The sequence below is a fragment of the Haliaeetus leucocephalus genome, unplaced genomic scaffold (genome assembly GCF_000737465.1).
Source record: "Haliaeetus leucocephalus isolate CR32 unplaced genomic scaffold, Haliaeetus_leucocephalus-4.0 Scaffold802, whole genome shotgun sequence".
NCBI lineage: Eukaryota > Metazoa > Chordata > Aves > Accipitriformes > Accipitridae > Haliaeetus > Haliaeetus leucocephalus.
In genome coordinates, this window is record NW_010973238.1 from 875,671 (window position 1) to 894,192 (window position 18,522).

At 36.6% G+C, this 18,522-nt stretch overlaps 1 protein-coding gene across 2 annotated transcripts in view; it reads right to left on the reverse strand.

The window, feature by feature from the left end:
* LOC104840607 (protein HIRA) overlaps positions 1-18,522 on the reverse strand; it is a 36,167-nt gene that overhangs the window by 5,944 nt on the left and 11,701 nt on the right. For both annotated transcript variants that reach the window (XM_010581644.1, XM_010581643.1), the window contains 14 exons: positions 17,783-17,950; positions 17,142-17,255; positions 15,329-15,399; positions 11,613-11,718; positions 10,794-11,021; positions 9,908-9,993; positions 9,266-9,460; positions 7,698-7,868; positions 5,988-6,192; positions 5,128-5,232; positions 4,185-4,333; positions 2,881-3,042; positions 2,067-2,125; positions 950-1,055 (listed from right to left, as the gene is read on the reverse strand). In XM_010581644.1, the coding sequence (XP_010579946.1) occupies positions 950-1,055; positions 2,067-2,125; positions 2,881-3,042; positions 4,185-4,333; positions 5,128-5,232; positions 5,988-6,192; positions 7,698-7,868; positions 9,266-9,460; positions 9,908-9,993; positions 10,794-11,021; positions 11,613-11,718; positions 15,329-15,399; positions 17,142-17,255; positions 17,783-17,950 (1,925 nt within the window). The remainder of the gene's footprint in view (positions 1-949; positions 1,056-2,066; positions 2,126-2,880; positions 3,043-4,184; positions 4,334-5,127; positions 5,233-5,987; positions 6,193-7,697; positions 7,869-9,265; positions 9,461-9,907; positions 9,994-10,793; positions 11,022-11,612; positions 11,719-15,328; positions 15,400-17,141; positions 17,256-17,782; positions 17,951-18,522) is intronic.

Consider the following 18,522-nt stretch of genomic DNA (forward strand, 5'->3'; position numbering starts at 1 on the left):
TAATAATAATTATTCTAAGGAGGACTTAAAACAATAAGCCCTTTCATCAAGCATGCTTATTACACTTAAGTACAACAATTATATTAAGACAGCAACATGTCTTTTCCTCTTAGAAGGAAACAACTTAGACAACAAAGAATCTGTTTTGGAAAGACACTGTAAATAATTTAACCATGGAAATTTTTTTTATGGGAACTCATGCCTTGACAGAAGTAAGAGAATCCAGGGGGAAAGCCTATCTGATACCCATTAATACACAGACTCTTATGTAGCCTTTCCTTGTGTTCAGGTCGTCAGTAATGACTCTGCCATGGGAATTCTCCGAGGTATAATGATTTCTTCCCTCCTCCCCTACCTGACTTACTATCTTCATTAAACTTTTAAATCTTGGAGACAAAGAGCTCTCTTCAAACTTGACTGGCCATCAGATCCAAAAAAATATTAAGGGGTGATGGGGACTGACAAAGTCAGGGACATACACGCTCAGGATTGGAGCGCATAGGTCCTATTTTCTCTGGAAACTGAGCAAAATAATTTTAACATGTCTAAACTCCCAACAAAACTCTGAAAATTGTTTTGACAAATTTTACAGAACTGCATTCTTTTACATAAAATGTGAAGGCTGGATTATCTTTAATCATTGCCAACTACTTGACAGATTCGACTGATGTACATAAGCAAAAGTATATATAGGTGTATGCACCGTGTAGGAAAGAGTGATAAAATGAGCTGTAGTTTAACTTCTTTATTTTCAAAATTTATTTTAAACTTATCAAATCATAAGAATATAATAGAGTGAAGCCTACACATACAACAGTGAACCAAAGCAAAACTAAGCCTGGTGTGTAATCCTATTCAGGCTAACCTTCAAAACATGGGGTGAAACAGTAAATCAGAATACACGTCAGTTCAGCTAAGTTGTAAAAGCAGGAAATAATATATAACTTACCATGTAGAAAGAGAAGGATTAAAACAGTATGCCTTTCCATCGGACATGCTCATTACAGGTATACCATGCTGAGTCAGCAAGATCTGAGAGACAGTTGCATCACTTCCTACAAGTCAAATCAGACGAAAGTATTTCTTTTGGAGTCTTCCGTAATGTTCCATAATGGTAAAAAATACTAGCCACCATTAATTATCATAGGAACCAACAGAAGAAGTTTCAGTCAATGTTATTCTCAAGCATGGATAGGAAGGTCAAGACACAAGATAATGATGGTAAGCACCAGGCTCAGCACAGTAGCATTAAAATCACTCTTTTGCAAAATACATTATCAATCTTGATGCTGCAATTTATATAGAACATGGGCTTAATTGGAAATGTTCTCTATATCTAGGGGCAAACTTCAGCAATTCTGCCATGTCTTCTGTAACCTGAGAAGCTTTATCTTCCTTTTTCCCATTAAGTTGAAGTTCTAAAACCCAGCATATTTAGAAAAGTGTGCTCTCTAAGAACATAGTATAAGTGGCATAGCTGGAGTCTCTCATTTCCCAGCATATTCAGGCCCAGGGTTTGTGCATGTAACTTCTAACGAAGACATTTGGAAACTGCCAGTACAACTACATTTTGATTAGTGCTAGTATGGGTTAAAGCTAAAATAGAAGCCAGTATACTCTGAGACACTGCTTTTTTGATAATTTGTTTTGTGCCAGATATTGGCAATGAAGAAACTGAAGATTTTGAAATAACAAATTGGAAGATAATCAATTGTTGTTCATTGTTAAGATAACAAATATGCAAGATACACACAAATTGCTGTAATAGCAGATTTGCATTAAATATTTATTTTGTGATCTTCACAACACTGAGTTTTCACACTCAGAAGCAAGCCAGAATATAATAAGCTACAGGATCTTGTACAAGTCTGTTACCACTGATATTCTCATCCAGTTATTTCTACAGTATTTCAACACTGCCAATGATTTCCCTTTATCACACAATAACAAAGGAAAATTATTTGCTTAGGCTTTTCAGGTTTTGTAAAATTTCAGCTTATTCAGAAATGGCACTAAATAGTACAGGTGGGCTCAAAGGTTGGTAACTAAATGACCCTTTTTATTACCTGAAAATATTGTTTGCAAAGACTCATCTCTAACAATCGCTGTCTGCTTGTGAACATCCCTGAAAAAGACAAAAGGACAAATCTGCAGTTTACAAGCAACTGAAAGTTCCAAAATCATTTAACAAATGCACTTCAATATTCATGACAAAGTGGGGGTTTGGGGGAGTTTGGTTGTTTGGGAGGTTTTTTTGACATTTTCTTCATTGCTTCAACAAAATTATTTTGACAAACTCAAACCCCTTACAGCAAGACAGAAGTCAATAGCAGAGAACAACTTTTATGGCTCTTTATCAGGAAACCTCATTACAGCTAAACAAACACTAAGGATCCAAATAACTCCTTTAGGAGCTCTGACTTGCATGAGACATTAGATTAAATTAAACAACTAAACAATTTACTGCAGTTTTTATCCTGGTATCTTGAAGATGGCTAGAGTACTTCTAACTCTGAAACTCATGTACTTTATTGGCTAAGTATGATGGAAATTGGAAGTATCCATATTTCTCCTTCCCCTCCTCCCCTCAATTCATTCCATATGCATGTCAAGTCTATCCTAGGGAGACTGTTTAAACTAGTAACTTCTAGCTGATCCTTTATCTTCCTTCTAGAATCAAATTTGATATTACAGACTGTCCTAGAACAGAAAAGAAACAGGATTCAAGTCCTGCCCAGTTAACTCTTCATATTATATCCAAAAGTGGGCTTGTGTTCAGACCTGATGTGGTTTAAGCCTAAATTTCAACAGCAATGCATCAACACAATTGAACAGAGTTACCTATAAAAAACAGCTGCTGCAGCCTAACATGGTACTTACCAAACAGAGAGCGTAGCAGCAGTGGTGAGAGCCATGATGTAAGAACCTGTGCAATGTAGGGTGGAAATGGGTGTATTCAATATTATAGGAGGAAGAAGGCGACGACCACAAGCTGAAAATACCGACAATGTTCGTTTCTCGCAGGCTACACTTACAATCTCACTAAAAAAAAAAAAAAAAAAAAAAAAAAAAAGAAACATTTACATTTTTTCAAATGGGGGTAGCATAAAACCAGACTGATTTCTTAAGTTATCATACAACTTGGGCTAATTCCCCAAAAGGTAACTATTACAGCTTTTAAAAAAATCCTGCATACCAAAAATAAGAGTCAAAAACTAGACAGATTTTTATATATATATATATGTATATGTGCATTCCATGCCTCTTTAATTTGATTATAACTATGATGGTTTAAAGGAGATGGGCAAGTGAAGGTTTGCAAGCAGAGATAGTATCTTTTATTAGACCAAGGGCATAGTCGGAAATATCAGTAAAGGTTTTGGGTATACACAAGCTCTTCTTCAGGCCTGTACTTGTATTTAGCTTTAAAATCTGCTGCTTCTTTTTCAGACCTGGACATGGCTCAGGCTTCAGAAATATACTTTCAGTTTAAACTCTGAGGCTGGAACTAAGCAAAGTTGAGAAAAATAAAGAGAAAAAAATAGTAAAAGACTCAGGAAAATACTTCCATGTCAGATAACATCCTGTTTAAAATTTTTCATTCTTTAGTAGTAAGCACTTGAACAACTGTCGCTTACCATGATTTAGTCAACTTTAATGAAGAAATTTAAAGGACAAATGTAATTAGACAGGAGAATAGCTGTAACGGGCTAATGAGAATTTGTGATGCTTTGAGACTGCATAGAGCTAATACTTGGAGTGAAACTGGTCTTAAGACTAAGAGCAGTACATATTTTTTATCCACAAAACTTTTATTATAAAAGATTATATAAAAATTACAAAGGGGGGTGATAAAACAAGCAAACAGCAGTAGTGAACAGAAATAAGTCAGAATCCCTACAAAAAACTCCACATGATAAGAGTTTAAAAGCATCAGTGCATTATACCAGGTTAGCTGGAAGAGAAACAGGACATCTTGAGCCAAGCACAAAGAATCACAAAAATCCTAAATAGAAGTGATCCAGTTAATCAATAAGTAGATAAAAATACCTTTAAAGCCTCTACTTATTTGTAAATATGTGGGTTTAGATGTAATTAACTTTCTGTAAAGCTTACTTTTGTATCCCTAAAAATGTTTTCTGGCCTTCAGGACCCTCTTTCTCCAAAATATACTACTCTCTTACCAGCTTCCCGCTGCAGTGAGAATTCGACTGGTGAGGACAGTCTCCCATTCCTTTCCTTCTCGATTACACTTTAACCTGCTCAACTTTGAACCTCCAACTGTGGTCATTTCATTCTCCACTTCCAGATACATTGATGGATCTGAACTTACCTGAAATACAAAAAATAAGACACTTTTTGGAAGACGAAAAGAACTACTAAAAAAGCAGCAACTACTATTAGATCTAAAATAGTTAAGAATGGATTTAAGTATGGCATTCTGTTTAAAGTAGCTTCAAAATATATTGTGGTACTTCAAAAGAAGCAGACCTCTGAAAATCAGTCTTGGCTAGAACACATAATTTCTTTTTATTTGGAGCATAGGAATAAAGAAAGGTTGTGCTAGTCTGTGCTTCCTAATTAAGGGCATCAGATCAAGTCTAGATGTGCCCAGTTTCCCTACAATCTTGCAATTAGAACCAGACTACCACAGCCTAAACACGCAGAAAAATTATTTCATAAATATCTGAAGTAATACTATTTGCCAGTCTCTTCAGATATAGAGCACCTCCAGAGAGCTCTCAGAAAACATTTGTTTTTTCTCTTCAGCAATGTACCACCAACACAGCTAATAACAATGCAGCAGTTACTCCTATTGGAGACTCTTATCTTTACAACACTCTTTGGTTAACCAGGAGGAGGGACTGATGAACCAGAGGTATTCCTCTTTGAAGTTTAGCTAGTTCAGAAGTGTCCTATTTTTAGCTGATTTGGCATTAACTTTTCTCATACAGACATATTCTTAGAAGCTGAAGTATACCACCTTGCTTGCTTGAACAGATACATGTATTCAAATGTTAATTTATCAAAGGATCTGGATAATCTAAGAATATAAAAAAAAGGCAGGATTTTTTTTTTAAAAGTATTAAGTTTTTTTCCCTTATAGTTCACTTATAGTTCACTTACTTGCAAAGTAAACGATTTCTGTGGGATTGGGGTTGGCAGTTTAAGTGCTAATGCTGGTGCAGAGATGCAAGCAGCATCCTTCTCAGAGGCCAGTGTAGCTGGGGACTGGAAAAAAAATAATTGCAAAAGTAGTTAAATTTTTCCATTAGAAAAAGTTAAACCTAAAGATATTCCATAATACAGATTGACTTGAAAGAGATTTTTTTTAATTCCAAATAATGCCAATTACAAATATTCATATTTTTCCAATTAGTTGTATAAATACAAGTTTTTTAATATAGCTTCTAAGAATTAAAAAACCAAACAAACTAGATGTGCTTTTTTTTTATAGACCACCCCTTTTCAGCTGCAAGTAATTAATGGAAATTCTGGTATATTGCACAGAAAAGCTAAGCTCTGACTACTGAAAACAGAGGGATCTATATGCCCTAAAATGATGGAAACTCTAATGCAACTTACATCTTCATGGTTCCTAGGAAATTCATAACCATTTAAGTCATCATATCCAAGCCACTCTCTTGTGCTTGGGCCACTCTCCATGAAAGAACACCAAAAACTGATGGCATTTCATTTTATTCTATACAGTCATTTGGTAGGCTATCACTACTTAGCATGCTGGTACCATTTAGTAAGTAGCTGCATATTTATATAAAGGATGGACACATTTGCCACACCATGTGCATGTACTTTTTATAATCTTAAATTTTAAAAAGAATAAGTTTAAAGGCAAGGAAGAAGGATGGCTAACAATTCTGAGGGACTGATCTACTTGTGTTTCCCTGACTTGATGGAACAAGTCAACATGGGACTGACTTTATTAAATGAACATTGAAAGCCACAATGAATCTTATTTATTTCACCTGAACAGTTAAAGTTACTGGTACAAGTCTGGAGTCTTTTCGAGGCCTTCCTTTTTTCTTCTTTTCTACCGTTTCTCCCTCAAGTTCCAGTTTCCGTTTGGGTGCACTGAGTGGCTTAGCAGCTGGAATTTTCTCTTCACTGTCACTGCTGCTCTCCAGAATATCCTTGGGCTTATTGTCTTTAATTAAATTCTGATCCTTCAGTCTGAGCAAGTAAAAAAAATATATTTCATGTTTTACATAAGCTGATTCCAAAAGCTGCCATATATCCTATGCACTGCATTCTTGTAGGTAAGAAGATACATTCTTAGCCTTATCTGAGTGTATTTCAAAATGCACAAAGGCAAAAGGAGGAAGCTGAAGAGGTATGGCAAATCCTCTGCAGAAATACAATGTGCAATACATATGTAAGCTGATCAGACATATTCTCTCCTTTAAAAAAATTTATCAAACTGGATAAAGCTGTAAATAACAACTTTATTTTAGCATTCAGTTCCAATTACAATCAGATCTCTTTCCCTGGGCTGATACAAATAATTCAGCACTATGTAAGATGCAAGAGTAGTTCATCTTTTACCCTCCAATGGACATCACACTTTCTGCTTACTTGTGCAGAACTTCATTTGTCATTCTGTTGTCTATCTCCAAAAGTTGTCCTATTCAGTTCTGACTACTATAAGAGGCATATTTGCAAACCACACAAATGACCTCACTGCTCCATTTTCCATTTCAGGAATACAGTATAACTAAAGATGACAAAGTACAATTCCCTGTGAACTCTTTTGTTAACCATTATACACTAAAATAGGTCATTTAATCATACTCTTCCTATTCCCTCCAATAGCTGGTTATTAACTCACAACAATGTTTTGCCACTTATTCCATAGCCTAGAAATATCGTCCATAACCCAGACCTTTTTTCTTTGGCATCTGAATTATGCCAAACAATACACTTTTATCCATACTTTACTGACATATTAGAAGCAATTATGAGAGTTATTTAATGCATCTTTCTTCCACATCATATGGTTAAACCCTTTGACATAAAAATTTTGAGGTACTGGTATTTAGCAAAAACACGTTTTATTCATAATAAGTTGGGGAACTACATACTTCTTTCTCAAGACTGCTATTTTTTTTATTGTTTGTTTTGGTGAAGCAGGAATACTTATGCCATAACACGCTATGTCACAAACCCAAAGGCTTTCTTCTTTTTTTAATCATGTGGATCCACAGCCAAAACCCCTTAAAAATCAAAGCGTCTTCTCTGCGTGCCTTCAAGGCATAAAACTGAAATACAACTGCAGCTATTATGATGATAGGCTGTCTGCAGACAAGTATGGTAATTTATCTTGAAGTAAGTCTCACTCTTGTACAGAGATGCAGGCTGGCTATTTTTGTCTTCCAAGGAGCACAGATGCACGCAGCCACACATGGGGGCACGTGCACACACAGCCTCTTGCAACAATAGTTTTAACTCAGAATACTTTGAAGAGTCTGCTTGATCCCAAATGCCAGAGACAAAGGTACAAAGGGATAATGCCAGCAAATAATCTAGCTATTTGCAGCTCTCCCCTTCCTTCCAATTGTGGAAGAGACCCAAGACAATTTCTAGAGTGCCAGCACCATGGCATCCACACCACAGAGAATCAGCATTTTAACTCCCTACATTACTTTTCCACCCCACCTCCGCTCCAGGCTATGTCTTACCTGTCCACAACAGTCTGATTTGTATTTGTTACAACAGCAGTCCCTGAGGTGGCTTTGGATCGTTCTGTAAATCTGGAATCAAATGCTTTCATAGGTTCAATCTTGGATGGAGTTGTCAACACAGAGGAAGACGATGCAGGAGGAGCAGTTGAGGCAGAGGTAGCATTTACACTGTCAGTAAAACAGACAGGAAAACAAGGATTGAAAGAAATTTAGTATTGGTAACCTGCATTGCTCATAACAACTAGCTAGCATTCATTATACTGGCTAGAAAGCATATTGAAAACCTTTCACTCAAGTACATACATGAATTATGATATGCTTTTTCCCCTTTCATGCATCAGTATCTTGCAAGCTTTGCCTACTCTCAAAAGCTGTTTATGATACATCTCAGAGCTAAGAGCTTCATGTGGCCGCATAGATGTATCTAGATTAAAAGACCCTAATTCATTGATTATGTATGTTTAATTCAGGAATGAAATTATACTTTCAGCTGGTACTTACGTACCCAAAGGGAAAGGATCACTATTTTAAATGATGACTGGGGTTCCTGGTTTTAACCCTTGTTCAGGTTACCAAATATTTTCCATTACAAGATTATATTCCACTGTTTATCAATCTAACAATTTGGGCTGAAAAAATTCATGCCAGGTTTTGATTTTGTTGTTGAAGAATCCAAACTAATTATTAGGCCTTTCCAAGCATAACTCTAAGGCAAAGGAATGTGTTTTCGCCACACTAAAGCATTCCAGGGATCTGTTATTTGGATAGCTGTTTACTTCAGAGATTTTTCAATTCATTCAGAGAATGAACTGAAAGAAAGAACAGCTCTAAATAACTGATGTTTGTACTAAAAAGCTGTTAGAAGTTCAATTTCCAAAGAAAAGGAGACTTAACAGTTTGATCTGTCAATCATTTTTCATAGTCTACCCACTCATTTTTTAATCTGTGGCAAATTTCAACTAAATTTGATGGAGTGGTAGAGGTTCCAATGACATTGTGCTCTTACAAATGCTATAAAAACACATTGAGGAGAAGCTGCCAAGTCAGTGTTACCACTGAGGAAAAAGCAAGTAAAATTTAGTTGTTCCATAATTTGAAAGACACACTGGCCAATCAGCATATGTGCTCATTGACACATCAATGTCACTGTGCTCTGATGGGGTTGTTATACGGGGTAGAAGTATGACCATGTTTGAAGTGAGGAGATCTACAGGACACAGGACAGAATTTGAAAGAAAACAAGCTTCATTCCTTCCACTGCTGGAAAACCTTCTATTATTTACTAATAGCAACCCAGTAATCTATAAGCAAGCCAATTTGTTAGAGGATTAGCAATCAACTGCGTACCTCATTGCATTGAAGTTCACTTCCAGAACTATGCATATGGATTTATTCATATTTAAAGTAACTAAATACTAATAAAATCTTGATGTTTTCAGGAATGTTAGATTCTTGAAGTTTTTCCGTAAGGACCCTACTTTAATAATTGCTTGATTACAGAACTGTAAACAAGAATCAAAAACTTAACAGTCATGTAAGCGAAAAACAAAACTGCAAATACTGACCCATCTTTATTAGCTGCATCATCTGTTGGTTTTATACTGGCTGCTGTTGGCTCTACAGAAGGCTTTGAAGTATTAAGGGAATTTGCTGCATTAGAATCTAATGACATGAGCTGCTGGTTACTTTGAGAAGACATCATTGAGCCAGATAGGGATCCAGATATTGGGATGCTATTGAAAAACGCTGTAGAAAAATCCCTAAGCAAAAAGACAACAAATATATTTCTCAAAAACACTTTAAAAATAACTGAAAAAGAATAACTAAACTATTTATTCCATTCTTCCCTTTTCCACACGTGGATACTCATATACAACCTAAATAAACCACCAACACCTAACTTTCCAGAGTCATTTCTCATATACAAAGGACACTAAAGTCAGTATTAATGTAGAGATGAACCTGCAGATATACATCACTCATCTATAATGGTAGATAATAAGAATTAGCCTTATCTATTAGAAGTGAGATCTTATAGCTAAGAGAACACAGGTTGAAACTATATTCCATAAGTAGACGCAAGGTATTTCCAGCAAGTGCTTCAAGATGCCATAAGATTAAAATAAGTCAGAATTCTGAGTTTGTATCAGAAAAAAAAAAAAGATAAAAAGGTAAAGAAGGATTTTAAAGACAACTTCCAAACGTACCCAGTGTCCAGCTGAGCTATGCAGAGAGGCGTGATCCTTCTCCGACCATCTGCTGTTCGTGTTTCAACTTGTTTTTTTAAGAGATTCTGTTGGGAAATATATTTCATCATAATTTCTGATAAATAGGAAAAGCTTTTTTTCTTTTTTTTTTTCCAGCTGACAAGAATAAGTGTATTATATGAAAGATGTTCCTCAATTAAAAATCTGTTGTTAAATATTTTTTCCGTATTGCTTTTGAACCATGCTGTTATTGCATAATAGAATCAATCTACATTTTTATTAACACAAGTGTATTTTAATATCACAACTTTTTTTTGACCAACAGTAGGTGTTTTTTAAGTAGAAGTTCATACAGTACAAAGTACAATAGAATTCTGATTCTGAACATTCTTTTTAATTTAAGCACACGCATTTGCAATTCTGGATCTATCCATCTGTAGAAAAAGACATCTGTGGAGAATGTAATCCACTCTCCACATTACAGAGTCAAGTCTGAAACATTCTCATCTGTGCGCAATGAATCCTTCATTAAAAGTTGTGTTCTGTGTTTAGGAGAGAATTAAATAATGCTTTCAACTGCCTTCATTGGGAAGCTGAAGCACAGTTCTACAGTTTGGCTATTAGCTACCTTTAGTTTCCCTTCTGCACACCAAGAATTTAGCACCCATCATAGAAATATCCACAAGCCTTTTTTCACATAGTCTTACTTCTGCTTAAAAGCATTTTAACTTTTCAACGAGTCCCAGTAATATCAGCTGGACCATTCATGGGTTGAAAGGTGCCATTCAACACAAATAAGGAAGCAGAAATTGGTTTTATCATAAGCAGTTTCATATTTATCAGCTTAGAACTTGACACTATAAAGTGACTATCCAAGAACACCTACCTTTCTAATGTCCTCCAAACTCTCCCCATTAACCATGCTTGCCACTTTGGGAGCCGCTGTCGCAGTCCCAGATGCTTCCCTAATTGACGCATTCTTCTGCTCCACCTGCTGCTGTTGCTGTCTCTGTTGATACTTGAGCATCTCTGGATTCTCAATAATGGTCGTAGACAACTGAGCCTCAGTCATTATAGCTAGGCTTTTACCATAGGTGGACTGATGAATGTTGCTCTGTGGGCGTTAAAAATGTATCACACAAAAAGACTGACTACAACTGCTAACATGACATCACTAATTATAATGTAATGGAATCACACGAATCTAATGGAATCCATAAAATGCAAATGCCCTCTGTATCATTTATACACTACAGTTTTTTTTCTTTCTTTATATTTTCAGCTAGCACTAAATCAATACATAAAATAATTGGAATTCAAAGCTTTAGTTGCTAATAGCAATGAGAATTAAAAACAGCCAACAGCAATCAGTTTAAAAAGACTTGCATATATGCAAGTCAAAGAGTAATTTTAAAGTGTTTTGACGCACCCACTCCTTGTTTCCTTGGCCAAATAATTACTTCAAATGTATAATGATGTGTAAGCAAGTGGATGTTTTCCAAATAGACTTTCTTCCAGAATAGAAACTAATTTCACTAACTCATTTCTTGACTACTCTTTTTTAATGATTTGTAAAGTAGACAAGAACCCATTCTTCTGTAATATGGAAATCAGTCACTACATAAGTCTACAAACAGTCCAATATTTTAATTGAATCAATACATCCCTTAAATATGATCACAGATTCTCTGAGTGCTTACTGTACCTTTTCCTCCTCGCTGAGTGGATCTCCAAGTTCATCCTGGGAGAAGTCCAAAAACGCCACTGATCCATCCATGGAACACACCAGGATACCGAGTCCATTAAGGGTCCTGAAGAAAACAAAGGCCCATCTTTGTTTTCAATCTCTTTCATTGATGCAAAGGGGCAATACAATAAATTGCTCAATAAAAATCTTAGCATAAGATTATTATCACAGCAACTCTTGATGGAACCAAAGAAGTGGGACAGCAAGGAGACAGGGTGATGGACAGCAGGAGTCCGCGTGCCGATATTTCTTTGGAGACTGCACACAGGAAGGTGGCATTAAAACAATACACCTGCCCATGGCATGGTCAACACCATGAAAACCTTTCTGTAGGGGTAAAACAGAATAGTGTTCACAATGAACAATGAGAGAAAATTATAAATGTATTTGCTTCAAAAGATGTACAAAATCTGTGTGCTAATAGAACTGGGTGAAGAAAGGGACCTTCAGCAGATAAGCAATTGATACGCTTTTAAGGACCTATTAACCGCTTTTTGGGGGCCATGGAAGATGAAGCTTCATCATGCATGGGAAACAAGTAACAGTCCATTCCTATAAAGACCTTACAGTCCAAATAAACAAGATAGGAAGGAGAAGGGATGAGACTCTTAATAGAGAAGCTCTATGTTGGGTAATGCCTCTTTATCATCACCTGAAGCAACAGCAATAAAAAGAAAGCAAGCTGTGCATCTGAGCAGTCCAAAAATCTCTGTACTAGGCAAGAACATATGTTTGATTTTGTTGTTGTTTGTTATTTGGGTTTTGAAGCAACCTGCACATGTTCTTGTATGTGGGGATATATTGTAACCCCCTTCTGGAGGTCTCAAAAGGTTTTCTCGGTAGAAGAGAAAGAGGAGAAGCTATACATTCTAGTCTTAATGGAATGATAACCTTCCATATATAAGCTATTATTGCACATTTGAAAAAAATAATATTTGATGAGTTTTGACTGCTAACCCAGTAACTTCCAATTATAGAGCTCACATGGACAGCAACATAGTGGCTTACAGATGACTTGTTACAGAGAACAGAAGAGGAAAGGGAAGCAAGCAGAACTCTGAAGTCCTATCCAAATTAGTCCAGCAAGACTTAATGTATTACATGCATCATGGCTATAGGTGTAAAATGTCTTTTTTCATGGTGGCTGGTGTCCTGATAGCATCACGTCCAGAGAAGTTAACCTCAGCACAATGTAACTACATTAACCAACACTACTCCAAGTTAGAAAATTATAAAGTCTTGTTGAGAGCTTTCTGCTTGCTTGGCAGACAAAATTGCTGAGCCCCTATTGACCTCTGGGTCCCAGCAATTATCCCATGAAAACATAATCATGTTCAGATATTATGATGATGCATCCAAGTCTAAAACACTAAAATAGAAATGAGACAGCTATAACAATATAATAGTATCAGATTTCTCTGAATTTACTCAAGTCTGTTTTCAGAATGGAGCATGTTTCTGGGAACATTCCATATTATTGACATTTAGCCATACATTTCAATTTGTAAACAGGATATAAAATAACAAGCTTCCTGATGATCCTTTGTCTCTCAAATATCCCACAAAACCATTTCCTCAGAAATTGAAAAATGTTAACCAGCTATTACTCCCAATGACTTTATGCCATGAAAAATGTGAAAACTGCAGATGGAGAAATAAAACACACTACAGGAAAACAAAACTACTCAAAGCCATTGTACGACAACAATAGCAGCACTTCTCATGAAATATTCCATTTATTGGCTTTCTAGTCTCAGTCTATAATGAAAGAAAAATGTTTTGGTTTTGAAAACTTTTTATCGTGCTTCACTGAGCTTCATGGCAAAATCCACATGGCACACAGAAAACAGGAAATTATAAAACTGTAAGCTTTAAAATTTACACCATAAAACCACCAAGACTGTTACAGCTATTAAGGTAGAATTTAAAAAAGTTAGGAAGTGCTAGAATTAAGACAACCTATGTAATCAGCTGTATGCCTATCGTGAAAAAAATATTAGTCTTTTCCTGTACAGAACCCTTAACTCTGTAAATCACCTGATGCATAGGTGCAGAGTATTTTTTTTAATACCATTTACTGAGTGGTCTTGTGGTTATTTCTCCCTATTATGAAAGTCTTGCAGTGAATAAAGAACTACTAACTTCTGCATTTTTATGACAGGCCTTAGGAAGAAAGCAGGAGAGGAGAGAGTACCACTAACTGCGTGCAGAAAGAGGAAAACAAGATTTGGGACAGTAGACTGCTGGGAAAGTGGGTTGTCCAACCCAACCCAAATCACTAGATATGTCCTGCAGTCTCTTGGGAAAGCTCAGCACTTGCCCTTCTACTATGTTCTCTACTATGTACTGTGGTTGGGTGGATGGAGTGTGGTTGGGTGTAGTAGGTTCATTATCCATTCTCTGAGACTTGCTACATGATCAGCCTCTGCAACTCTTCAACACAGAGCAATTTACACCCTTCATATGGTGCTGCAACAACACAGTATAACTACATGTTTACTAAAACCAAAAGCTATTGCATTTATTTTCTTTTTTATATACATGAAAATCCTTCGGGCAATTCAAATGATGAGTGAGTAGTGCATATGTGTGTATAAATGAGTGTATGTCCTGGTTTCAGCTGGAATAAAGTTAATTGTCTTCCTAGTAGCTGGTATAGTGCTATGTTTTTGAGCTAGGTATGAGAAGAATGTTGATAACACTGATGTTTTCAGTTGTTGCTAAGTAATGTTTAGTCTAAAGTCAAGGATTTTTCAGCTTCTTATGCCCAGCCAGCAAGAAAGCTGGAGGGGCACAAGAAGTTGGGAGGGGACACAGCCAGGGCAGCTGACCCAAACTGGACAAAGGGGTATTCCATACCATGTGATGTCATGCCCAGTATATAAACTGGGGGAATGGGGGAATTGCTGCTCAGGGACTAACTGGGTGTCGATCAGCAGGTGGTGAGCAATTGCCCTGTGCATCATTTGTACATTCCAATCCTTTTATTATTACTGTTGTCATTTTACTAGTGTTATCATCATCATTATTAGTTTCTTCTTTTCTGTTCTATTAAACAATTCTTATCTCAGCCCACGAGTTTTACTTCTTTTCCCAATTTCCTCCCCCATCCCACTGGGTGGGGGGGAGTGAATGAGCAGCTGCGTGGTGCTTAGTTGCTGGCTGGGGTTAATCCATGACAGTGTATGTATAAAACATTTTAAAAAAAGAAAAAGGACTTTTTCTTTTGGTATATTGTGTCTTTAGGCATGAAGGAATGATTGGTCTAGAAGGTTCGCCTGAATGTCATAACTGTACAATGCAATAACTTGTCATAGACATAATGCACATAAAACTCACCAAGTCCACCATGTCATGTTATAAAATACATAGTCTATGAAAAAATTTCAGAGAATCATAACAAGTAGGAACTCATTCCACAGGTATTTTACTGCATCATTCTAAATACATTAGGTTTTATTCAGTTTTAATGTTACACAACCTTAAGTGACCACATGCTAGTTGCTAATGTTACTACCAAAGATGTTGCAGCAGAACCAAAACCTTCAGGAACCAATTACTTGTGTTCCAACAGCTACAATCTGTACTGTTTAAAGGAATTTCCAGTTAATGTGTATACCTAAAGTTGATAGCAACACTTTGACTTTTGTAACAAACAGCAGAAATCAACTTACCAGGAGATGTCCATGATAGACTTGTCAAACAGCTCATGTATGACAACTAAAGGTCGTTTCAGACACGTGAGCTTAAAACAGAAGAAAGAACACTCAGAAATTTAGAAGTTCTACACTACCACAGATATTGCCACATCAACAGTCTCCCAGAGTCTATCAATATTCACCAAAAAAGATCTGGCCAGGATACAGCTGTATGCCTGGTGGTATATCTGAAACATCTGGTTACCCATTCCACTACTGGCACAGAAAAGCTTTGGGGAAGAATAGCTGACATTCAACCCTCCCCTGCTTTCAGAAACACAGACTGAATTTCTTAACCAACTCTGCCTTTACATCGCTGTCACAGAATACTCTCCACTACTCAAAACGTAATTCTGCAGATGCTAAAGACAGTTTCTATTCTAAGCTTTACTGAGATAAGGATGTTGCAAACTGCCAGCGCAAGGGGAAGATGCAAAACAGATTAGGTTTCCATGCCCTCACTCAGACTACCTGTCTAGGTGAAGCCTATTGAGAGCAAAGAGAACTTGACACAGAATTCTTCTTAAAGAGGATTCCTCTACACTTATAAATCAGCTTAGTAATAAAGAACTGAATATGAAAATTCCCACTAACCTGTTCCAAATCAGACATTCTAAGCTCTTTAATGTTAAATCAATGGACTTAATATCTATAGTATACAGTACAATTGAAATAAAGCAGGAGAAGTCAACATGGTCTAGGATGTACACGCTCATAGGTTCACAGATGTAGTGTAGCAGTCATCTTTATTTCTTTTATGTTTCCATAGGTCTGTGTTGTATAAATGTCTATTAAGCTCTTGAAGGCAAAGACTGCCTATAACTTTGCATCTCTATAATACCTAGTATAACCTCAACAGGCACCCTAAATGAAATCACAGTATAAATAGAAAGTAAAACATACTGAGAGTGATACTTTGATATGGGTATGCTCTGGTAGCATTGCCAGAAACAGATTTAGTGTTATGCATTTAGCGATTGATGGATAAATATCACACTGGAATCTATAAATAGTAGATTGCAGTCAGCAATTGGTGTGTTCTGGCACATGTTCTCATCACAAAGCTTTACAAACCAGTTAAATTTATTCCTTGTCCTTTGCAGTTGCCAAACAACCCGACTTGCATTTATAAATGTGAGAACAGCTACTCTTCTCTTAGCCAGAGTAAAAATTTTAGTGTAGATTTCAAAGTAAAACCCAAACTAGATACTGAAAACTTGAAAGTATACTTAAAAAGCTCATTCACTTCACATTCCTTTCCATAGCAAAGACAGAAGCCAGGGATTGAAGCCAGAACAAAGCAGAAAGATGAGTAGTATATATGCTCAGAAACTGCTATCCTGTGCCTGCTACATTCTCCTCATACCCATAAAAGCAAGACTAACAAAGCTGGACTCTAAGAGTGATTAATGGATAGGTGGGCTAAACATGGAAAAAGAGTAAAGTCATTTTCTTAAGACACTCACATGGAGAGCAAGTAAAAGACATAGGAAGAAAAGAGGGCTGAATTGCTTGTTAACTGTGGTAACACAATATTTCCTTTAACAGTTCCTCCCCCTTACCAGAGCAACATACTCTGCCACTGGCTTCTAGCTGCTCTTGGCTTTAGAGAAATGAACTAATACCAATCCACTTCCTTCCCCCCAGCTAATCCTGTAACAACAATGAGGAAAAAACCTAAACATTAAACTAAATATAAGACCTAATGCTGTACATGTGACCTTTGTGCTAAACCCCCAAGTTATCCAAATGACCACATTAGTTCAAAGGTAGCAAAAAAACTACTTACCCAGACAGAGAGAGATCGATCCTTACTACCAACAGCACAACAGCAGTAGGGACAACTTGACTTGGTGGAGCTCCCATTCTTTTGTTTCTTCTTGAAGATTTTCGGATTGAATTTCTGAACAAATTGAGATGCCCCAAATTTTATTACAGTAATTACATTTTAGTAGGAGATCTGCTTTAAAAGCAAGTTTCCCACTTAGGAGTGAAAAAGAAACATTTCATAGAAACAAAGTCCCTAACCAGACTATAAGAGCACTGACAAAAGCCACATATGCTTTCTGAAGGGGCTTTCTGAATGCCTCAACAGGAATAGCAAATACTATTAATTTTATTAGTGATCAGGAACCCACCAGAAACCTAGTCACTTTAATCAAGTCACTAAACAGCTAACAAAGCTAGTGTTTGGCATTCCTAACATGCTCCTGTATTTTCCCTTATCTTGTTCATCTACGTCCAGTTCTTTTCTCACAAGAGCAAGCTGATTGCTTCCAACATGTGAAGTTGACATCTTTTAATCACCACCATGCGTTTGCTTTACTAATCTTGACACCTACCTTTACCTCATCCCATTTATGCATAAAATTAACAAAAAGCACATATTAGAAGTTTTACTTCAGGCATAAATTACTGTCACTCACTCACCACTACTGTAACTGCCTTCCGATGCCCTACAAAATCCATGTTGGTTTTCCATCCATCTCTCTCAATGATCTGAGCCGTAGGTCCAGAATTATTCATGGCATGAGCAGAAACAAGATAGTGACCATCAGGTGACCAGCTAAGACGCAACACATGAGTTGTCCCTCCACACTGACAAGAAAAACCCAACATACTAGAGCTTTAAAAGTGTTTGGTGAACACAGGATTTTTAATACAAACTATTTAAACTTTAGATTTAGGGAATATGACTACAAAGTAAGTTTTTTGTGCATATAAAAGAATGACATTACATACAATTCTCAGCACTTCAGCCACATTTATACAGGTGATCTAGTATTACTTATGAAGCCCTACCAAAAGGGGGAAAAAGGAGCCCAGAGAACTGTTTTAAAGGAAACAAAATTTAAGTCTTTTTGGATACTGTACACTCAATATTCATCACAGTCTTAGTGACAGGGCTGCAGCATACCTATAATAATACTGAGACTTCAGCTTGCAACACCACACATGAATTTAGGCATTTACAGTCTACTACAAAGAGTAATTGCACTAATCACAATACCATAAGATCAGTGCAATACACTCCACTCACTAAGCACCAGCTTCTGTCCCCAGAAATTTGATCTCTTGACCAAAGTCATCACATAACAGCCCTATGATGCCAGACCAAAGATCCCTCCTAAGTACTTATCTTGTTTCTGATAGCAGCTAATAGAAGATGC